Source organism: Taeniopygia guttata, chromosome 5 (assembly GCF_048771995.1).
Source record: "Taeniopygia guttata chromosome 5, bTaeGut7.mat, whole genome shotgun sequence".
Lineage (NCBI taxonomy): Eukaryota > Metazoa > Chordata > Aves > Passeriformes > Estrildidae > Taeniopygia > Taeniopygia guttata.
In genome coordinates this window covers 2064086-2087993 of record NC_133030.1, presented here as the reverse complement: position 1 = coordinate 2087993, position 23908 = coordinate 2064086, and the positions used below count along the sequence as shown (strand labels likewise).

General features: G+C 49.1%; 1 protein-coding gene across 1 annotated transcript; it reads left to right on the top strand.

The window, feature by feature from the left end:
- The first annotated feature begins 128 nt into the window (after window positions 1–128).
- LOC115495343 (serine/threonine-protein kinase pim-1-like) lies at window positions 129–21635 on the top strand. The gene is made up of 4 exons (XM_072929374.1): window positions 129–228; window positions 13779–14333; window positions 14726–14892; window positions 21603–21635. Exons 1-4 carry the CDS (start codon window positions 129–131, stop codon window positions 21633–21635), a joined length of 855 nt encoding a protein of 284 aa, XP_072785475.1.
- Window positions 21636–23908: the final 2273 nt, after the last annotated feature.

The following is a 23908-nucleotide window of genomic DNA, read 5'->3' as shown; positions in this document are numbered from 1 at the left end:
TGGCCGTCGCCGTGGCATTCGTCATCTTGTGGCTGCAAGCGGCGGACGGCTGGATTGTTCAGCAGCCGAAGGAGAACGTGTGGGCCACGCTCGCCAAGTCCTTGCAGCAGGACAATCTGTGTTTGGCCATGGGCAGTGTGGACAACCCGTTGTCCACATGCCTGGTGGGGGTTCCCCTGGTCGCCGACGATTGGCCAGTTTACAACTCAGACCTACTCCGAACCACGGGTAAGAGACCTAACCCGGTTGACACTTGGGACGAGTGGACCAAAATTCTGTCGAACAGCAAAGAGGAACCCCAAGAATTGGACTTCTTGGGGTCCTCTCACGCAGAATACTGTGTCAAATTTTATTACAGGAGGCCAAGTCAGAATTGGCATGGAATTGACTTGGCCAAGAACACATACAGGAAGGATGTGACACCGTTGAGCAAAAAATACAACAGTCAGACCTGGTGCAATTACACCAGCCAGGTCATTTCGGTCTCGTCCACGCGTCCTAAGGTGTTGCCCAAGGGGATGTTTCTTATCTGTGGGGACAGAGTGTGGTCAGGCATTCCATCTCGGCTCCAGGGAGGACCATGTAGCCTTGGCAAGCTTGCTACCCTCGCTCCAAATAAAACCCAAATTTTAGAATGGAGGAAGGAAAAACAATTGGCACGCAAAAAACGATCTTACAATCAATTCGACTCAAATTGTGATTCGGAGCTTTATAATTGGGGCAAAACAAAGAGAATCGCTGCATCCATCTTCCTTCCGTGGTATGCAGAAGCAAAAGCCCTTGGTGAGCTTTCTCACCTGGAGTGTTGGGTTAACAAGAATGCCAACGCTACGTCTGCCGCCCTCTCAGACCTTTTGGCGGACGAACAGACCACCAGGCATGCAACCCTACACAATTGGGCTGCCATAGACTTTTTGCTCTTAGCCCATGGCCACAGCTGCGAGGACTTTGAGGGGTTGTGCTGTTTCAACCTATCATCTCGCAGCACATCCATCCAGGCCCACATCAAGCAAATCCGCGAGCAAGTGAAAGATCTAAAGACTGAAAACCCCTCGGCTGCTGACCCCGTGGACAAGACATTCTCGCAGTGGGGCATCCCTGGATGGGCGGCCCCCATTGTCAAAGGACTCATTTGGATTTTAGTTATCATCTTTCTTATTTTTGTTGCTTTAGCAATTTTTAAACAATATTTAGTTAAGACATTCGGGTCTGTTTTTTTAGTTAATAAAGACGGGGGAGATGTGGGAGGGGGTGTGGTTGGTGACCTCCCTGCTTTGCCATGGGAGGCCACAGATGTGTAGTTTTCCCGCCTCCCGAGTTGTCCGTTATCTGTTATCCCTTCTCCCAGTTTATGCCAATCATTTTGTACCCCTTCCCTCTGTTCTAGAAAGTTCTCGGTTCTTTGTACCCCCATTGGTTCCTCCCCCAAAACCACTCCTTCCCTCTATCCCAGTTGGCCGTTGCCGTGTCACTCCTGCTTGACTCCGCCCTCATACCCTCACCCGGCTGGATGCTCCGTACCCTGACCCTCCTTCCCTGTAGCTGTTATCAACCCTGCCCCGCCCCTGGTTCGGGGCTCTCAGAGCTGGCTCGCCCTCTGAGTGGCTGTGTCCCTTCACCACCCTCGCCTTCCCTCACCGAAGCCCTCAGAATAAAAGCCTCCTGAGAGACTCTCGCCCGGTGGAAGACTCATCTCTTTACTACCATCAAGCGTTTCCCGAGGTCCCGGACCTGCAGCTATCCGGAGCGGTCTGGGAGACCCGGGAACGCTTCACCACACAGGACTGAGGACCTGAGAAATAAAACAACCAACCCATTGTGGTGTGTCAAGGCTGGTCCTTGTCAGCAACTTCAGCTAAAGAAACGTCTTGGCTAAAGGGGGAATCAGAGTGCTGCCTTCAGCCTTTCTCAAGCTTTCCATGCCTGTCCTCCAGGGTGGTACTTTAGATCTTCAAGCTCAGGCCCTAGTGCGGGTAGGAGGGGCTTTGCCGAGCCAAGAAATGCAGCAGTGAAACAACAGCTGCCCTTTCAAAGTGGCAGGGCTTCTTGGTGTCTCTTGAAGCAAGGCACAGGTCCATGTGTGCATTCCAAGGGTTATTTGGTTTCAGGGACAGAGACGTTCCTCTCTTACCAGAGCTCTGAGGAGAGCCATAAGCTACAAAATATCATTTCAGCTTGAGCCCTGCTGAACTCTTTTTTTTTTTCTTCCTATGAAATGGGAGCCCACGGGAAATGTTGAGATGCCGGAGTCATTCCCACGGTGCTGGTCTCATTTTACCCCCCAAACATATCTTCTGCTGCCTTAAAAACAACCAATGGTAATGGAAAGTGCAGCAACCAGTCACAGGAAAGCACCCAACTGCCTGCCTGTGGGCAGGTGCCATCTACTAAAACCGTGCCACCTTCTGCCTACTGCCCTGACCCCTCCCAAAACAGGGTTTGGGAAATAAATGTGGGGGTTTATTTTCAGAAATGTGCCCGCTCTTTCAGTTTTCTTCCCTTTTATGCGGGCTGCTGGTGCTCATGTGCCCTGAATGGCTCTCCCAGTGTGTACCTGAAGACCTGACTTGAGCCGTGATCCTTCCAGCCAGGACCCCACTGTGACGGGATGGCGAGAGCTCTGTGTGTCAGCCATCGTCTGCAGCCTGAGTTGGGAGTGGTAATTATCCCCTTTCCTGTGACCTGTGAGTGGTGATTGCCAATTGTCCAAGGGCCATGGCACATTTCCTCCCCAGGAGCTGGAGGTCCCTGTGTCCCCACAGCCCCGATGGGGATGTTGGTGACCACATGATGGCCCAGAGCCATTGAGTCCTCTGTACAAGGACTAATTGCAAGCGGTAACGTGAAATTTTTATTAAGAGTCATTTACTCCTTTAGCTGTGTTATCTTTAGAATAATCTTGTGCTATTTTTTTGTGTTATTATATTGTGTTATTGCCTGATTGTGTTGTTGTTACCCAGATACTACATTTCCAAAGGTGCGGTAGTGGATCAGCTGGGTGGGGATTTGAATTCTACGCCCCTGCACTGGGCCATCAGGTAGTGCTGCTTGCAAGCCCTAACTGCAAATCTGTGGGTATTTCCAGCTGTGGTAGCATTTTCTGAGATCCAGAGAACAAAGCACTGCTTGTCTGGAGAAAACATGACCTGAAATAATACTTCTGGGAAGACTTCTCTGAGTGGGAAGTCTCCCGTTGGAAGATGAGTGCTTTCTTCTGGACTGTCAGTCTTTTGCCAGAGTCAGAGGCTTGGATGACTGCGCACAGGAGAAGTTACCGTAGAATAACCACCGTAGCCTAAATTAATGCTTCGCCCTAGGCTCATTTATTAGGGTGTATGTATTTAATATAATTTACTGAATAATGCCATGAGAATCTGAAAGAAAACTGGTTTTTTGGGGGTCTCTATGAGAACTATAAGGGCAACGCTTTCATTAAAATATCCCTTTTTCAAATCATCTCTATAGTTTCATTTCACACATTGTTATAGACAAGGACCTTCCCAGGGGAAGGCAGCATCCGATGGAGATGTTCAGGGATATACAGATGCCAAAAGGGGCTCTAGGACGCATAGACATACTCTGGCGAGCTCAGCCTCCAGCAGTGGGGCAGGAAAAAAAGGGAAAAAAAAGCTAAAGAAAGAAAAAGGGGAAAAAGAGGATTAAAAACAAACAAAGGAAAAAAAGATAAGAAAGAGAAGAAGAGAAGAAGACCTGGAGAAGGAGGAGAAGAAAACCCGGAAGCTGAATACAAACAAGAAGGAGGAAGAAGCTGGGGAGAAATGAGCCAGAGGATCAAAGCCCAGGATTGAGCAGTAATGCCCAACAAAAGTGCTCAGCACCCTCTGCCTCATGCCCCATCAATCCCACCAGTGATCAGCCTCTTCTGACCAGCTTCCTCAGCTGTCAGACTCAGCAGGACACGCTGTGCTCTGGAACATCCCTCTGCGCAGTCCGGCTTGGCTGTCTGGACATGCTCCCTCCAGGCTCTCTGTCACCTCCTCGCGGGCAGAGCGTGGGACATGGAGTGGCTTCTGGGACCCTGCAGAGTCCTTGAGGTGGACAAGCTGTGCTTAGCAACAACCAAACTCTCCACCTGTGATCCACAGCATTCCCATCCAGCATCCAAACCCAGCACTGTGCCAGTTTCTGGGAAGAAAGGAATACCAGTCTGTTTCAGCATTTTTGAGAGAAAGAGGACATGAATTGTGAAATTTGAGCTACTCCAGTCTAGGCCTCAGATTGAGGCCTGGTGGGGCCTTCAAGCCTCTGACGCAGTTAGAAATTCAGAGCTTGTGGCGCAGATAGAAAATGTCTTAAGGTGTGAGGGGGACCACTAGGTTGTTTGGGTGTGAATTAGTATAGGTTTTATAGTGTAAAGTGTAGGCCGTTTTAAGGAAAAGGTAAACAATGTTAGCCTACCAATCAGAGTGTCTTTGTTTTTGTAAACTATGTGGAAGCTTATATAAGCTACCACCTTATCTTGAATAAACGGAGAACACTTGATTAACCACATTGGTTTGAACCTGCGCTTGTCTTGTCCAGCTTTCCGTTTTTCTGAGATTCCCTGGCTTTACCAGTCAAACCCAGAAGAGTGGGAACACACAGACCGTTCTCTGGGAAAATCCTGATTTATTTAACACCAATATTCCTAAGAAGATCTGACCTCCTTCCTTAAACAAATTCCTGGAAGGCGGAGGCCATCTCCATGGAGCTCCCTTGATAGAAGGAACTTCCTTGGTTTCACATGGATCACCTCTGCTGCCAAGCATGGGGTGTTCCCCACTGGAACAGTCACAGCTCTGTGGAAGCCATGGGCTGACAACTGGTGGCACCAAGACACTGCTGGGGCCTATGCCTCTAGGAACATCTTGAAGAGGGCTGCGCCCCCCTTTGTACTTCCGGGCATTTCCTGGACAGCTGCATCTTCGGGGATGAGCAGGTCCTGCTGATACGCACAGCTCTGAGGGAGCAGGCACACCTTTCCAAAGGGCTTCCTCCCTCTGCAGTCCGGCAGCTCTCCCTGAGGCACTGGGAGGGATTGAGGCCCTTGCCAGATATATGCCAAGTCTCAAGATCTTCCACTTTCTGCTCCTGCACTGCTGATGGCAGACAATTCTCTGGAGGTGGGAACATTTGCCTTTGCAGCTGGAGGATCTTCTCTTGCACTGTGCTGAGCATCTTCCTCTCTGGCACCGCCACAGCATCCTGGGAAACACGGACTGGGAACTGACAGCTCCAGGACACTTGATGCTGGGACACTTGCCTCTGGGAAAATCTTCTGCAAGGGAGCTGGATTCCCTTTTTTAATTCTGGGCATTTCCTGGCCATCTGCATCCTCAAGGAGGAGCATGTTCGCTGACAACAGCAGCTCTGAGGGAGCTGGCACACCTGTCCAAAGGCTTTGCTCCCTCTGTGCTCCAGCACCTCTCACCGAGCTTCTGGCTAGGTCAAAGTCTCCTGCTGTTAGCGTTCGGAAACACACATAGTCGCGGGATATGATTAGATGCAGGTGCTTTTATTAAGAGCTCTGGGAGTCGGGGTACAAACCCAAATCTGACTCCGACATGGCTTTCGAGCTGAACGTATCTTATATTCTATCGTTATAGAACTTACACATTAATTATTAAACTTGTATTGTTCTATGGTATACATTGACATGAGTTTATCGTGATCTTTCTTAGGTCCCTGACCACAGTTTCTCAGGATTATTCTTTCTGATTAAACTGTAATTATATTTAATTACTAAGCAAACGTCACATCTGGCACTTATATCAATTATCATGTACTAGCTACACAGTGCAGTTCTAGCAAGTACGAGTTCTCCATGTGCTTAGGATGTTTATTTTTCCAGGGCCTACTAAGCTTATTTTTCCTTTTAACCCTTAATCCCCATGATTTTAAAACCCTTTTACTATCATTTTCCCCCCTTTGAAAGTATTTTCACTTCATCATAAGTGCAAATACTTTCACTTGATACAGTCTTTAGTTTCTAAGTTTATACATGATGTTCTTCAAATCCAGGATTGAGGTGAACGTTGTCATGGACTGGAGGATCAGAGGATGACGGGTGTGGGTCCCGTGTCAGTGCCTTGATTATTTTCCGGTTCCAGGATGTCCTCTTCCGTATTTCTCCTTTTAGGACACTGTAGACTAACCAAATTACTAGGAACACAATTAATAGGATTATTACACTCTCAATGGTAGACTTAATCCATGGACTCACATTCCACCCTAACCCTTTAAAGACTTTGTCTAACCAGCTCGTAGCCAAATCTTTCTGCTCTTCTTGTACTTCACGCTCTATTTGTTTTAACTGATTGATGTCATATTCTACATCTGCAGTTACATTTAGGATGTGGATGCAGCCATGCTATTGGTAAAGCCTGTGGCCACTGCAGTTTGGCTTCTTGACATATTTTACTGATCTGCCTTTTTAGTGTCTGATTCATCCTCTCCACCTGTCCCCTTGACTGGGGTCTCCATGGTGTGTGGAGGGCGCAAGGTATTCCCAGCAACCTACTTACTTCTTTTACCACCGTGGCTATGAAATGGGGTCCCCTATCTGATGATATTCCTAGAGGCACCCCGAATCTGGGAATGATTTCTTGTAGTAACCACTTAACTGTTTCTTTTGCTTGGGTCGTGCGACAGGGAAGGGCTTCTGGCCATCCAGAAAATGTATCAGCCCGTGCTAACAATTATTTGTATGCTCGAGTTCTTGGTAATTCTACAAAATCTACCTGCCAATAATCTCCTGGTTCTATCCCTACCCGAACCCTTCCTAGTTGTGCCTGTCGTCTAGCCACTGGGTTATTTTTCAAGCAAATCTCACACTTTGACATTATTGATTTTGCCATTGTTAACATTTGTACTGAGACCAAATAAGGTTTAGAAATTTTACCAATGCCTCTGCACCCCAATGACATCCGTTATGTTTAATTTGTAGAACCTCTCTCATGACCAAGGGGGGTACCACTATCTGTCCGTGTGCAGTTACATACCAGCCTTCTGGATTCTTCTGTGCACTCAGTAAATGCCCCAATTTCTCATCTTCTGCTGAATATTTCGGCTGTGGAGGTAAATGGAATTGAGATACATTAAGTTTTAAAGGGACCAATGCCATTGTTGTTTGCACCTTTTGAGCAGCCTGTCGAGCTGTCCAATCTGCCTTTCGATTTCCCTCACAAATTTTGGAGTTTCCTGATTGATGTGCTTTACAGTGCGTAATTGCCCCTTGTTCAGGTTTTTGTACTGCTCCTGTCAGCTGCAGAACTGCATCTTGGTGTTTAATGTGCATCCCTTGAGACAAAAACAGGCCCCGTTCTTTCCATAGGGCCCCATGCACATGCACTACTCCAAATGCATATTTTGAATCAGTCCATATGTTCGCCTTTTTCCCTTCACTTAATTCTAGTGCTCTGGTTAAAGCAACCAGTTCTGCCTTCTGGGCGGATGTATTTGGTGGCAATGCTTTTGCCTCTACCACTGGACTGATTGTTGTTACCGCATATCCAGCGTGTCTGATTCCGTCCTCCATGAAACTGCTTCCATCTGTGAACAACTCCCAGTCTGGCTGTTCTAGGGGGACATCTTTCAGATCTGCTTGGTATTTGTATGTTTTGAAATCCTTTTCATATCAAGATCGCCCTCCTGAATCCTCAGTTGAGTTAAAACAGACCCAGTTCAATTGCTTCTGCAAATTCACCTTTCTTCTATAAGATTGTACTTCAAGAAATCTTGTTTCATTCAAGCATTAAATGTATTGATTTGACATCATCTGTGACCCTTTCATCTGTCTGACCTGTATTTCCTTGTGTGAGTTTCTCAGTTGCTTCAAATAAGGACAGATTCTTTTCAATTCCCATAGCATGTTATCTGACAATCTCCTGCCTGCTTTCTTCAGTTGCTTGCATGGGAAGACGTGAATGTTGTCTTTTCTAGTCTGAATATCTGAATGTTCTCTTTTCTAGTCTACTTTTACCTACCAGTGTGCTTCTATCTACTAGAATCAATTTCAGCTTGAAAGAACATATCAAAAAATCTCATTACTAAAATGGCCAAAAAGAATCCATAAAATTCAGAATTTTAAAAAGCCAAAACAAAACGTTGGAGCAATATTATTCTAGAGAACGCCATGTATCTATGAAAAGTAGAAAAATCTTTTATTTTCAAATGCACTTATAGATCGCCATTTTGCATTTGATTTTTTTTTTTTTGGGGGGGGGGGGGAGTTGTTTGTGGTTTTTTGTTTCTTTTTTGAAAGATCTGGCACTTACCTGATTCCTTTTTGAGGTAGTTCAGCTCATTAATCTGGTAAGAAAGCAGTTCAAAAGAAACAGAAAACCAGAAAAAAGTGGCAACAGGATGCCACTTCACCCATATGTAGTACAGCCTTCTGTCTTGTAGAAATATGTCTGTCATAGATGCAAATCAATGCACAGTACTATCTTCTTGGAAACTTTCTCATTGCTACTGAATTCCTGAATCATCAGGATGGTTTAATGGTTTAAACCCAGCCCTCTAAGATACTCCCCAAACTGTTGCAATGGAATAACTTTACCAGGTGAAGAGCTTGCTATGCAGGACCTGAACGTGATGCCAAGAATGCTTTGTTGTGGATTACCATTGTTTCGGATCATTTTTCCTTCCTCTACCATGTAGGTATAGGAAAAAATTAAGTAGCCACAAGGTGTTTCCAGCTGTCCTTGTCTTTTGGGGTAGTAAGGATTTAGGGGAGTAAACAAAACTGTGGTGAGTTTTACAATTGACTTTATTGCTTCTTCACTTTGAATAAGCTGCTTTGCATTTCAGCTTACCCATCAGTATCATGAGAAGAATAATATCTTCCTTCCTGCTCCAAAGATGTTTAGTTATGCCTGTGATGTCATGGGATTAAAACCAAAAAACATTGGGATTGAAAGGAAGTACTGGCATGCCACAAAGTAACTGAAGTGAACGATGTTTCCTCCTCAGCTTTCCACTGTGATTACAGAATTAGACTTAGTAATTCCGGAAATTGGTCTTAGCATAGTCTGGTGACATCTCTCAATAGAGCAGTGTCCCAGGGTGACTTTCTGATGCTTGTATCCCCAGCGGTCTGTTCTGTTGATGCTGGCTATTATATTCTGTGCCTTCAAGACTGGTTCTGAGAGTGAAGGCAAGGAGAAGACAAAGCACGGAGTTGGTTATCAGAGACTGCACTCACTCCTCTACAAGCAACACTCCTCCACATTCTGCGCTGGACTGTGCTGTCTGGGCACGGACGGAGCAGAAGAGAGCACTTCTTTGCTTTTTAGTTAGTTTAGCTGCTGAGGCAGAGAAGTTTTCCCTGGACAGTTGCTTTTCCTTTCCCTTTTCTTGGACCTGTTTGAACCTGCCCCGGATTGGGACTCGGGGAGCAGTGAGAGCTTTTACTTGGTGACCTACTCTGGGCAGCAGCCTTTCCGAGTGCCGCAGGGACTGATAACAGAGCGACCAGCCACAGGAGAGACTTTCTGACCTTGTCATCTCTTCAGAGCATCAAATGAGCTTTGTCATCTGCTAGTGTTCATTTTTTGTGCTGGGGAGTGCTTTTCCTGTTAAATCAACAGGTTTCTTCCACTTCTCTCCCAGGAAATTTCTCCCAAACCGGTTGCGGGGAGAGGCCATGTGGGTTGGCTTTCTGGGGGTGTCCCCTTTCAGATGTCTTCTCCCAGATTTGCCCTAAAGCAGGACAAGTAGCATGTGCGACTTTGAGAATGATGGAATCACTTGGGTTGGAAAAGACCATTAAGTCTAAATATAAGTAGCAAATCCAAGCAGAAAGAAATCTTTTGCTGCTTGAATAGAACACGTGGTTTATCTGGTAAGCTTTGCAAGAATTTGTCTCATCGCAAGTAGACATGTCCAATGCATTAGATGGGAATATAAGAAGAGAGCTGTGCAAATATACAGAATGATTCTCAGGGAAGGACATTTGCATGATTGGTCCTTCTCCCTGACTTCTTCAAGTGAATTCTTTTAATAAAGTGATGATTGGATTTATTCCATTTTTGACAGTTCTTACTCGCATTTTTGGCATATGAATGCCAAATGGGTTAATTCACATAATTTCTCAGATAAAGACCAAGATTTAGTGTTGCTTAAGCTGGAGGCAGAAATATTGAAATCCTCCAGCCTCCTTCTTAGTACCTCATTTGTATTCCAAAATCAGGGCACATTCTTGTCCCTTAAGATCCAACTGTCAGCCAGCTGAGCTAGCTGAGTTGATAGCAACAGGGTGACATTAGGACGGCTTACATGACGCTGCACACAGAAGCCCTCAGTGCGCGGCTGTAGCATGCAGTAATTCCATGCAGTTGGACAATGCCAGTGCTGACTTTGGATCACCAGAAGGGTAGAACTAGAGAGATTTAATAGAGAGGTCTCTGGAGGAAGTGGCCTGAAGAAGACAGCAGAAATCCCATCTGTGTGTTTGTACAAAGAACTGAAATGCCATTCCCAAAAAAAGATCTTCAGATGTATCTAGCTTTTTCTGCAGACGATTTCTAAACAATATGCATTCCATGGAGAATTTCACTGAGCACCTGGAATACAGCTGCATTTAAGTGGATGGAATCAAGGTCGGGCAGCAGTGAAATCAAGGTTTTCAGGAATACCTGACATACAAGTCCTGCCGAAATTTATATCTCTTGGATATCCAGATACTTTTGAAAAGAATGGGTGACCATTTAGCTTCCTAATATTTTTCATCTGAAATACAAAGAAAATCTTGACCTGTGAGAGAAAACTCACATCTTTTATAGCTTGAATATTTTTCTTGGTTTATTTCCTGTTTTCCCATTCATTTCTACAAATCATTTTATTAGGTAATGAGAAGTCATGCTGTATAAAAATATTGAATGCTATATTATCGCCGGCCAGGGGCTCTATACAAGTCACAAACTGGACAGGACTGCTGTGGTATGCGACTTAAGCTGTTTATTTTTTAGCATCAGTCTCATTACATGGTTATGACAATGGGAAGATGCCAGCAGCTCACATTCCCAAGCAACAGACCAAGAACTTCATGTTACAACTTACTTTATAAACTTTATGACCAATCACACAAAGCAAAAGCATATTGACAGTAGTTCTAGCCAATCACTATAAATACACATACCTTTGGTTAAAACAATGCTTGCTTATTTCAAATACAATACTTGCCTGTAAGCCTTAAGATACAATGCACATAGCTCCATTATTAAGCTTAGAACTTCCTAATATCTCACCAGATATACTTTTCTGCAATGTAGGAAGTTATTCTACCCAGACGTTAATACACAGACCATAGTTCTATTTGTTCTTTCTTTCTACTTCTTGTATAATTTTTCTGCTGACCAATCTTATAGCTACTGCTTAGCTCTAAATCACCATCCTGCTGTCTCTGAGGTCTGACTTTTACAACGTGCCCAAAACCCTCTGATTTTAAGGAATCCCACACCCTAACAGAAGGTCACCCGGTCTCATGGACGATGGGAAGGCAATGCAGATTCTATTTCAGGGTTTTAAGTGGAGTTTTGATCCTGTCCCTCGCAGAATACACCTGGTGCAGGTGTCCAGCTGTGAGACAAATAGAGACAGGGTGTGCTGGGTGAAGAATGGGCTAATGTACTGGCTTTCAATGGCATAGGATCCATTTTCTTCCCGGGGAAGCGGCAAAGAGCTGGCTCTTGCAAGTGCCCATAGGGAGCCCCTTTATCCCTCCTGGGGCACTGCGGAGGGCGGGGCCGAGGCAGGGCTGTGATGGCACAAAGGGGCAGAGCGCTGGCGTCAGGCAGGGCTGTGATGTCCCAGGGCTGTGCTGGCCGCAGCACTGTGACATCGCTGTGACATCAGCGCGCTGTCGCTGTGTGAGACGGGCCAGCACCCACAGCTGCCAGTGCAGTCGCGATGGGACGTGCTGGAGCCATGGGTGACGGTGACGTCCTGGTGACTGCGCTTCTCCTGCTGCTGGCCGCCCTGGCTGTCTGGTGGGCCTTTGGCCACCGGCAACAACGGAGCCGGCAGACACGGAGAGCGATGTGGAGCAAGCGCCCCAAGGCCCGGCCCAGAGGCTCATGGAGGAAGCGAGGAGCCCCTGCGGCTCCCAGGTTCCCCAGGCCTCGGGCTGCTCCTGGCGAGCGGCCACGTGCTCCCGCCAGCCCCCTGGGCAGCCCCTGCGGCTGCGGCCCCTGCCTGGCAGTGGCCCGGGAGCTGCAGGAACTGATGCTGCAGATCTGGGATGGCAACGGGACACGTGCGCCGCTCTACTCTGGGATGTGGCAGGCCTTGTGGAAAGAGCTGAAGGAGCTGCTGAAGCGAGGCCACCTGCCCTGCTGTGGCTTAGCCAGCTCCTCCAGAAGCCTCCATCCCTTCCAGAGGCTGCTCCCAGCAAGATTCTCCAGCCCTGGGAGAGCCTCAAGGCCTGCAAGGATGGCACAGCAGGGGGGAGCCACCACCATCCATGCAGGAAACTCAGGCTGTCAGAGGCCCTGCACCCTGCCAGAAGCCTCTGCTGTCTCTGACAGCCGCCATCCCTCACAGAGGCTCAGTGAGACCTGTCAGCCTGCGGAAGGAGCAGAGCCCGTGGACAGGTCTCCCAGCTCCCTTGGACTCACAGACTTCAACAACGTGGGCGCAATCCTGAGCCTTGACGTGGCAGGGGAAAGCCCACAAGTCCAAATGGGAGCCCAGCCCGATGCAGGGGAGCCTGCTCAGGAGCAGCTGGCAGGGCAGCAAGCGTCCTGGAGCCAGCAGTGGTCATCCCACAGCGGCCAGGACAGCCAGGACGCTGTGCCGGTTCTGCCAGCTGGCCACAGCCCGAGCCTGGCGGTGGAGATGGTCCTCCAGACACCACGGAGGTTCCTCCATCTGCAGCAAGCTGCCCCGAGACAGCCCTCGAGTGCCGCAAAGAGCTTTCTAGTAGCAGGTAAGATCTCCTGAGGAGCTGCCTGAGGCTCCCCCGGGGCTCTGGAGGGGCACGGCCAGGCCAGGCCAGGGCCCCTGAGAGCAGCCCAGTCGCTGGCCGTTTCCAGTGCCTCCGATGGCACGGCTTGAAAACGCCCTGTCTGCTTTGCAGCCGCTCCTGGGTCTCCCCCGTGCCAAGCCTCGGGCTGCAGCCCCGGCCGTCGGCAGGAGCAGAGCCCAGCCCACGCCGCCGGGGACAGCGCCGGTGCCGCCCTGCCCCGCTGCCCCGGGGCTGCCGCAGCCGCCTGTGCGCGCTGCCCCGGCCCGGCTCTGCCGCTCGCCAGCCCGGCGGCTGCAGGGCGGCGGCCGCTGCCCGGCGCGCAGCAGGAAGCGGGTGAGAGCGCGGCGGCCCGCGGGGCCCGGCCCGCTCCACTCGCGGCACTTGCGGGAGGGGCGGATCCTGGGCGCAAGGCTGATGGCTCGCTCTTGGCCGCAGGGCAAAGGGAGCAGCGGCAGGAGCTGTACCTGTGGGGCCCGCAGCTGGGCAGCGGCGGCTTCGGCACCGTCTTCTCGGGCATCCGCCTCTCGGACGGCAGCCCGGTGAGTGGCCGCGACGGCCGGGCGGGGGAGGAGGGGCAGCGGCGGGGAGGGGCAGGGCTGGAGCTCAGCCCTCCTCTCCCCATGGCTCGCAGGTGGCCCTCAAACGCGTGGCCCGGGAGAGCGTCCTGCAGTGGGACGAGCTGGTGAGCGAGCGGGGCCAGCGGGACAGAGCGGGGCGTGGCGGGCAGGGAGAATCCCGGGGCGGGCTCAGGGAGCGGAGCCGCGGCCCCGCGGGCCTGGGCACGCCGAACAGCGGTGCTGGGGCCGGGCAGGGGCAGCCCCGAGCATCCCTCGGGCTGGAGGAAGCGCAAGCGCCTGGGAGGCTGCGGCAGGGGGCACTGGGGCATCCCGGGCAGGGCGCAGCGCAGCCCCAGGCCTGCAGCAGCAGCAGCAGCAGCAGCAGCAGCAGCAGCAGCAGCAGCAGCACCTGCCGCAGGCACTGATTTTCTCCTCCTCACAGCCCGACGGCACCCGCGTGCCCTTGGAGGTGGCGCTCATGGAGAAGGTGGGCTCTGGCTGCCACAACATCATCCAGCTCCTCGACTGGTTTGAGCTGCCCGACAGCTTCGTGCTGGTGCTGGAGCGTCCGCAGGCATCGCAGGATCTCCTGCAGTTCCTGCAGGAGCAGGGGTGCCTGTGCGAGGAGCAGGCGCGCTGGCTTTTCTGCCAGGTGCTGGAGGCCGTGCGGCACTGCACCGCCTGCGGCGTCCTGCACCGGGACATCAAGCCAGAGAACCTCCTCGTGGACCCGGAGAGCGGCGACCTGAAGCTCATCGACTTCGGTTGTGGCACCTTCCTCCAGGAGCGGGCCTTCTCGGGCTTTGCCGGTGAGCCCATGGCCTGAGCCCTGCTCCCGGTGCCAGGCACTGCACGGCCCCGTTCCCTCCTGGGCCGCGGGCTGCGGCCTTCAGCCGGCTGCCCTCTGGCACGGGGCGGATGCCGTGCCCCAGGAGGCGGCTGCCGGCCCTGCCGACAGAGGGGGTGTCAAAAGCGGCTCCTGGCCCTGGGGCTCAGCGGGCCCACAAGGGCCTGGGCTGCTCCGCTGGCCTTCTTGGCCTTGCGGAATGGTTCCTTGCTTTTGGGCAGCTGGCTGGGGGACGCGGGTGGCCTCGGGGAGAAGCTCTGGCCGCAGGTGCAGCCCCTGCCTCGGCCAGGGGGCTGGTGCCAGGCTCTGGAAGGCAGCAGCCTGCGCCCGGCCAGCGCCGCCTGTCTCCCCTAGGAACGCACGCGTACAGCCCGCCCGAGTGGATCTGGCTGGGTTACTACCACGGCCACGCGGCCACCATCTGGTCCCTGGGCGTGCTGCTGTACGTCATGGTCTGCAGCAGCCTCCCCTTCCAGGACGACCCTGACATTGTGCTGGGGAAGGTCTTCTTCCAGCGGCAGGTCTCTCCAGGTGGGTGTCCGGCCTCAAGACGGAGGGCTTTGGCAGGTGGCGGCACGCAGCCCGGCGCGGCCCTCACGCAGCTCGACGGGGTCAGCGCGGCACGGGCGGCCGGAGGAGGCGGCCGCATCCCGCCGTGCCGCTCTTCCACGCGGGGCAGAGCCGGTTGGGAGTCCGGCACGGCCTAGAGCCCAGCCTGGCACGGCCCGTGCCCTGCGGGTGACGGGGGCAGCTGGGCAGGAGACTCTGCCGGTGACCGACGCTTTCTGGCTTCTCTCCCCAGAGCTCCAGCACCTGATCCGATGGTGTTTGGCCAAGCAGCCTGCGGAGAGGCCGGAGCTGGAGGAGGTCTCATGCCACCCGTGGGTGCGGGGCCGGCGTTTTTGATGCCTTGCCGGAGCCTCTGCAGCACCCACTAACCGAGTCCCACGCAGGACTGAGGACCCGAGAAATAAAACAACAAACCCATTTTGGTGTGTCAAGGCTGGTCCTTGTCAGCAACCTCAGCTAAAGAGGGATATTGGTTGGGAAAATCGGGGCACAGGAGCCCTTGTGGGGCCTGAAACCGCTCATGGTGGTGGGGGAGAGCCCAGCACACTCCTCCTACATATCCCTATCCCTTACACAGGGGAAGCCTTGGCTAAAATCCAGGAAAAACAGTGCTGTGGATTCAAGGATCAGAACCAGGATCTGAGCGTACCTCATGGGAGGCACATGAATGGCACCGAGCGAGGCTGGGGCAGGAGGGACAGACCAAGCAGAGAAGGGGGACCCTCCCTCTGTCCATGCCAAGGCCCAGGGCAGCCCTGTCCCGGGAAGTGCACAGGGAGTGGATCCTTGAGCTGCTGCACCTTCGCACTGCCCTCGCTCAGCCCGGAACCCCCTCATTGCCTGGGGCAGCTGGTGGCACTGGGGAGTGGGAGAGGGAAAGAAGCAGAACACAAGGATCTGTCCTACACCCTCACATGGACTGTGATGCCAGCTTCATGGGCTGCACCAAATGGCTGCCCTGTTGGGACCACCACCAGAAACCTCCAGCAACATCCTAATTTACTGCTCCAGAAAAATGAAAATCCCAAAAATTAACTCCCAAGGCAGATCTTTGAATATCTCCTTGGCATCTTGAGAATTATTATCTGAATCCAGGAATGAATTTCCTCCAGGTCTCCTCCCCCGGGACCAGTTAAACACGACATGGGGTTAAAGCCTTCTCTGCTTCTTAATTCTAAATCTCCCATTCCAGGAGAGCCTCTTTTGGTTAACAAAGACTTAATTTGACACAAAGCTTTAAGGATAATAGATTCTTTTTCAGTCTTCAGTTACAATTAAAGCTGTGGCTTTATTTTTTTTTTTTTTTTGTAATTATATTACAATTAAAGCTGTGGCCACACAATTTTGCAAACAATGGGGCCACCCCTCGCCGAGGGGTTTAACATTTTACAAAGATGGGCTATCGGTCTTCAAGTACAGCCCTGTGGTGTTCTTGCACTAGAACTCCTTTGGCATGCCCCTGTTCAACATCCACATAAAATTCCAATTCTTTTTCCCTGTCTGGAAGGGCTGGGGCAGAAGGCTCAGTTCATCTGCTTTTTAACACTTTAAAATTCTTTCAAATTCTGCCAGGCTCTTACCTGGCAGGGTTAGCAGTGTTCTAGGGAGACATCCGTGGCTCCTAAAGACCTGCCTTTAACAGGAGCTCAGTAACAGGCTGGAACCCCTTTCCTTCTTTCCCTTGAAACAGGGTGTTGCTTTCTAGACAGCACTTGTCCTGGTGGCTTCACTTGATTTGGAGAGGTTCCGTATCTAATTTTCCACATTTCTGTGGGACTGCCCACACTTCCGGGTTTACTTCAGCCTTGGCCTTCTCAGACATTTGACACAAAGTGACAAGGGCAGCAGCTTCCTTACCAGCTTTCACAGTCATCATTGACATTCCCATTTTAGCCATCAAATCCCTTCCCAGTAAATTGTAATCATAAGTAGGAAGAAACAGAAATTCATGCATGTCAAACCTATCTCCCACATTTACCGATAGCAGCAGTGGAAGTATTTTTCCCGGACTGTGTTGGCAGAAGAGGAGACAGGTGTGGGAACTCAAAAAGCATTTGAGACCCTGGCAGGCAGCTGGAAACAGCTGTGATTTTGAGTTTGAGCCATGGAATGATTTACCAACCTTGCAGGAAGAACAAGAAGTCACAAAAGTTTAGATATCATAGTAGAAGTAGTCACAAAGTAGAGGGAAGAATTTTTTAGTGCTTTACAGGCAGGTTTTAATGTTGGTACATGGGGCTTTTAGTTTTGTACATGGGGGTCAGACGTTTTAAGGTGGAGGGATTTTGGCCGGTCCTGTCCTTCCTCCTTCTTCTTCCTTACCTCCATGTTCTTGGTGATGTTGGCACTCACAGATTGGTTTAGAGTAGAAAAGCACCATTTAATATAGGCAGTAGGTATTGGGGGAAAACTGTAAACCTGTAGCACGTAATGTACCATATAAAAGACAGCAGCAGCCAGGGGCGGGGAGAGAGAAGAAGATGGCAGACAGAGAGGATGAGAGGATGTCAGGGGTGTGTGTGCCTCTGCCTGAGCTGCTGAGCAAACCGCAGCAGCCCGAGAAGACAATCCTTTAGATAACTTGCAATAAACAACCATGAGACCGAACAACAAGAGTCTGCTGAGCTTTTCTTTGGAAGCATGGGTTGAAGGAGAAGTTTTTCCACCACACAAAGCCACCCCGCAACCTAGGGTGGTCTTCGACAGGCAAGGATGGGCAGAGCCATCTGTCCCGAGGTCATGGCTGTGGGGAGGACGAGAGGACAGTCGGGGAATGTGCTGAGATGGCACCTGGCACCAGCTTGCCCATCCAGGGCACCCTGAGAGGCAGCAGAGCCAAGCCTGCAGTGCCTGGCCCTCTGGGACCTAACGCCTTCCCTCCCCTTCCCTCCTCTGTCCCCTCATCTCCTCGCCTCCCTGCCCTGCTGGGCTCTTCTCACTGCCTCCTCCTTGACCTCCTGGGGCAGCCACTTCTGGCCATAACCTCTGGACTGGGTCATGGCCAGCCGGACGCTGGGGTTTGGCACCTAGTCAGGGTTGAGAGATCCTTCCAGGCCCTGAAGCAACTGGGAGAGCAGTTGTTGCGGGGCCACTGGAAGGACAGGTGTGGCCAGCACACGGGCACTGGGGATGGGAGGTCACTGGGACCCCGTGTCCTGCCCACAGGCTTTCTCCCAGCTCTCCAGGGGTGCCTGACACTCAGCTCGGCCCTCCGTGGCTGTGCAGCCCACCGGGGCCAGCAGAACCCTGATGCCCAAAGCCATGCCAAGCATGGCTCGGCCCACTTGGAGTGGCAGAATCCCATGGGTATTCGGCTCTCTGAGCATCCTCTCTGCTTTTAGCTGCTCCCAGTGTCCTTGTCCCACAGACCCTGGCTCTGCCAAGTACCACTGGCTTGGACCAGAACAATATCTATGAGGCTGTGGCATTGGATGGGATTCATCCCATTATGTCCCAACAGGAAGCCCCTAAATCCTCTGCCCAAGGTCCTGAAAGACAAGGAGGTCCACGCTGGCTCAGTGTTCTCCAGCTGTATCTGATTTGACAGGAAGGGCTTGGACTTTCCAGGTGTCATGGTTTGACACGGAAAAAGAATTTTTCTCAGAAGGAAGAGGTCAATTTGGATATTGACCAATTGAAGGCAGACACGCCTCTGAGACCACAGAGGGCTTAAAAGCAGAATTCCCAGGAGAACTCTCTCTCTCTCTGGTTCCGGTCAGCGCGCAGTGCAGACTCTCCCCTGCCCAGCAACGAGCTGGGTGGGGGAGGGGAAAAGCCATGTGGCCTTCGGAGGTAGGCCAAGGGTGGAGGGGGACTGGAACCGGGCTGCCCCCCTGCAGATAGAAGGGTGGAGAAATTTGGGATGTCTCCATTCCCCCCCCCAGAATCTCACGAGAGAGAGAAAGAGAGAGAGAAAGAGACAGCAGCAGCTTGTCAGCAGTTCACCGCGGGGAAGGAGAAGAGCGGGGGGGGCCGCAAGGTGCCCAGCCGGGCTGTGGGAGCTGGAGCCTGGGCAGCGAGCCATCCTTGGGAGTCGGGACTTTTAACCCTTCCTTGAGAAATGAAAGCTTTGTAAAATTTTTCTCCTCCTTGGTTTGAAAGAGAGGAAGAGAGACAGCTTGGACCCTGGGATGTTAGAAGGAGAAATTCTAGGTGGGAGGAGATGATGGAGTGGCTTTTGTCTGGACTTTTTCTTGGTAGCCACAGACTGAACCGATCTCCTCCAAGAGAGACTGTGTTTTAGGAGGATGCCAGTGAGCCAAAGAGACCTGCTTCAGCTGGGAAAAGACAGAAGTGGAGCGAACAGAGAAAAGTTAGGGAGATTTATGGTGGTGCCCCCTGTCTTCAGAGAAGAAGAAGAGAAGAAGATCTCTCTTCTTGGACCCTCGGCCCCAGGGAAAAATGGGGGGGGACTATGGTCCCAAAAATGAAAAACTGAACTGTTGTTTTTTCCCCTCTTGGCAGGGCATCCTTGAAAGGAAAAATCCTAAAAGCAGTCTGTCCATCCATGCATTGGTGGTGAGAGCACTATGCATGGAAAGGAGAGGGTCACCGTTGGCAAACTTTTTTCTCTGGACGGTGCCATGTTTGACATGGAAGCACAGGATGCGGCAGCTGTGTTCCTTGAGCGGGGTCTGTGGCACAGGAGGGGCTCCTCTCTCCCTCAATGGACTGAGTATCAATTGTCTGGAGGGTGGAAACCTGATTGGGGTCCAGGTTGTGTCTCACTGTGTTTTGTTGAGTAGGGTGGTGGGAGGAGGAATGTTTTGAAAGGTTTTAATTTTGAATTTTGTGTGTAGTTTTTCTGCTTTCTTTTTTTCCTTTATAGTAGTTGTAGTATAGTAGTAGTAGCTTAATAATTTTTTTTTGCCTTGTTATTAAGCTTGGGCCTGCTTTGCTTTGTTTCCTGATCATATTTCACAGTATTCAATTGAGGGGCTGCATTTTAATGGGGGCGCTGGCATGTGCCAGTGTCAAACCATGACACAATAGACATACAGAAATTGATTTATATCAAGGAGAGGTGTGGTACATTCTGTTGAACCTTATCGTACAGTACATAAAGCAAAACTCGAAGTAAATAAACGTGCTTTCTGCAAAATTGCATTTTTCTACATCTTCTGATTACTGTAGTTCCATTTTCCTTTAAGAGAACATTGATGGTTTTTACAATGAGTATTCCCAAACTTGTCCATCCATTTTTTCTTGGAAGTAAATATTCAACACTCGCTGAGTAGATTTAGATTTGTTGAAGCTGGGAAAGTGTTAAGTATGTAAAAAGGAAGAGTGAAAAATCTGTAAATATTAATTTCTTGCCTGGTAATTAGTGTTGTATTTTCTTATTTTTAGAATAATCTATGCCCTTAGTCATTGGTTTTAGTCACTCCAGCAGAAGTGACTAATCCAACTAGAAAATAATGAAACATCTTCAAAGAGAAGAGAAATGTATTAACCATGAAAATGACAACATGGGGGTGGAAATTAAGGTGAAGGACATGTAGTTTTAAAATCCTTGCAGGTTCTCAAGGACAGCTCCCCAGGACAGCAGAACCAGGTAGGTTTGTGAGAAACCATGAGCCTTTGGTGTAATATTGTAACTTAGAGGGTCTTTTTGAGTTTTGTTTTATTTAGAGCCTTACCTTGAAAATGTGTACAGGACTTTGAGGTACATCAATTAGAATTTAAGCAGTTCAGGGCCATGAGAGTGTACTTACCTTTAGAGCCATTTAAGGGCTTTGGAATTGTCAGTGGTAGAAGCGCCAGGTAATCTGAGCTTTTGGAACTGCAAGCTGGATCTAGGAATCTGTCTCCAGGAGTTGTTAGATTAGGTTGTAACAGAAACTGTAGTTTTTATGTTTCAAAATTATTAGTCATAATAAAAAATATTATCTCTGATCTTTCAGTTAACATAGCATTAAAAAAAAATCAATTGTTCTATTCCTGCAGTACACTTGAAAAGCTTTAACTTGACTTTATGTGGAATATTAATACAGAGATGATACGAGTATGAAGTTGGAAGAATACATACATGTAAGACATATTGTTTGTCAACTAAGAAAAAAAACCAGAAAAGCCCAAGCGCAATGAGTAGGGCTTTAGCAGTGTGCTGCTAGATCTTAGCCAGTCCTGACATTTGTCCATTAGGTTTAGGTGCAGAGGATGTTCCAGAAATTCTCTCTTGAGAGAGACAAGAGCAAAGGACATGCAATCTGCCATTGTAAAATGTAGTTTTCTGTAATTTTGATAGAGCTAAACAGCTCTCAGCCTTTCTTCAGGAGAGAGGCTCCAGGCCCCTAATCAGCACTTGGCTGGGTTTTCTCTGCATCTCCACATCTCTGATGACTAGGGAAGCCAGCCCTGGACACAGCCCTGGCTTCCGGAGGGCTGAGGAGAGCAGAGGATCCCCTCATTTCTGTTGCTGTGATTGCTCCTGCTGGCAGCAATCCTCCTGCTTCAGCCCAGGACATGATTACCCTGCTGTGCTGCAAAGGCACATCGGTGGCTCACGTTCAGCTTGGTGCCCCCCAAGCCCTGTCCCACCAAGCTGCATTCCAGCTGGTCACAATTCCAGACACAGTTCCCTGCTGGTGCCTCGCTCTCCAGGTGCAGGACTTCACACTTTGCTGACCTTGTGGATGTTCCTGTCTGGCCATTCCTCCAGGTGACCAAGGTCCTGCACGACCTGCTGGCATAGCAGCCACTCTCCCAGGGACTGCTCTGCCCCATCATCCAAACCATAAGAAATGGCCTCATGTTGACCCAGAGGAGCTTAGATAGGATATTAGGGGAAAACTATTCATAGTGAGGATTGCCATGGGTTGAAACAGGGAGTTGATGCCATCATGATGCCTGTAGATAATTTAAAACCATGATGTGGGACTTGGGGACATGGCTTAGTGGTGGACTTGGCAGTGCTGAGTTGGACTCAATGATCCCAACCTAAATGATTTGGTGATTATATTTTAAATAGGACTGGACCCTGTGGTTCACTAGTGGTTACTGGTCTCTAAATTACTCTTGGTCTGAATTTTCATCCAATTTTCAATCCACACAGCATTATGCCTCGTATGATATATAATATAGAGAGAGCACAGCTATCAGCACTGAAAGAATACCTGGATCCTCTCTAAGGGTTTTCCATGTCTGGATCCAGAAACACAGCAGAGAATCACTGCTGTCCACTGTATTTAGCTTATTACACCACAGCTGGCTCCATTTAAAAAAATTCAGGTAAAGGACTTTGTCTCCCCTCCATCTTTCACATGCTGGTATTTTATATGTTCGATCCTGGGAAGTGGAAATGTGTCACTTAGAGGGGCAAAAGATGATGTTTAAGGGAAGTTATTCAGGATACTGTAGGGTGAGGAAGAGTTTTTGTGTAGCAGCCACAAATACCTGGGACAAGGTCACGTCTGGAAGCTGTTCCAAAAGCATGGATGAAAGGCACATTATAAAAACCACTGTTGATACTTCCTCCTTCCTCCTCCAAATTTCTGGCCAGGAGTACTTTTGGAAATATCATACAGTTTGCCTCTCTAGCATCTCTCAGTGTGTTCCTGCAAGTGGGACTAACAGAGAGAGGAGTGTTCTGCACTGACTGTCAGCTGCTGACTGAAACAGGTAAGTCCACCCACATTAACATGATCCACTACCACCCCATCTTACCATCCTGTGCCAACTGCATGCACAAATCAGGTGTGGGAATTTTTACATCCTTAAAAAAATAATTAAAAAAATTATTTTTGATGGGTTGCTTTGGATTTCTTCTTTTCTTTGCAGTTAATACCTCACCTACATTCTTTGACTGTACTACCATAGCAACAGGTTCCTAGTATTTTTTGTAAAATTTTGAACTCTGTCAACTCACTGTAAACTCTTCACAGAGAAATAGAAATCAAAAATTTGACACAGAAATTCTGTATCAGAAGACAAGTGTGTTATTTTCAGTTATAACTCAGTTCCACAAGTGCAAAAGCCTTTTTACTTTTCATGTCCAGTCAATAATATAAAATTAAAGTACAGTCAGCACAGGGACCAGTTGTTTTTCCCCATAATCAGGCTTCAACTCATGCAACACTCATTTGTAAGCTGATACCCTTGTACATAGGGCAAAGTGATATCTGCACACACATATCTGAATTTTAAAATGCATTACGGTGGGCAAAGTAATTGTGTTTTCCTGTTGTAAATAATTTTTCCCTCTTAGTCTCTATTATTCTGCAGATTATCTTCTTTTTAAGGCTGAAATTTATCATTTGTATATAGTTCTTAGATTTCAGGGACTCTATACAATCTGTGGATTATTCAGAACTTGTTTGTGGAGTAGTCATGAATGCTTTTACTGCAATTTGATGTTGAAAATATGTTCATCGTCTGCCTTCCTCTGGCACTCTTAGGCATAGCAGTGAAAGCAGAACTTGAACTCAAACAGCAGTACAGTGGTACACAGTATCATCCAGCATTTTTGTATTTGCCATTTCATGCTTCTTGTCATTAATCAAATTGTTGTGTTTAGGAAAAAGCCACTAGAGAATAACTTTTCAGCCTGGAAAAAGAAGAGGTGCCCCATCTAGGAAAGTGATACATAGCTCTGGAAACACAGTGGATTTCATCTGACATCTCTCTCTCGTTACAAAGCTCCCACTGTGATTTACTAGACTGTGAACAGAAGAAAAATTTGCAATATGAGACCTTAGAACTGTTAATGCTTTCTATTCTGGCATATAATTTTCACTCTCATTTTTCATTTTCCAAAAACAATTTGAACTTTTTTTCTTTTCCTTTATAGTAGTGAGTTTCATCCTTTGCTTTTAAAGGGAAAGAGACAAAATCATCACTTACATTTTTCTTGTTTACTCAGGGCCCCTAACCTATAGTTCATACTATTTATGTTCTGACAAAAACTCCCAATAGCTAAAAATACAGCATTTTTTACATTTAGATAAAAATAATGTGATCCTGATTTAA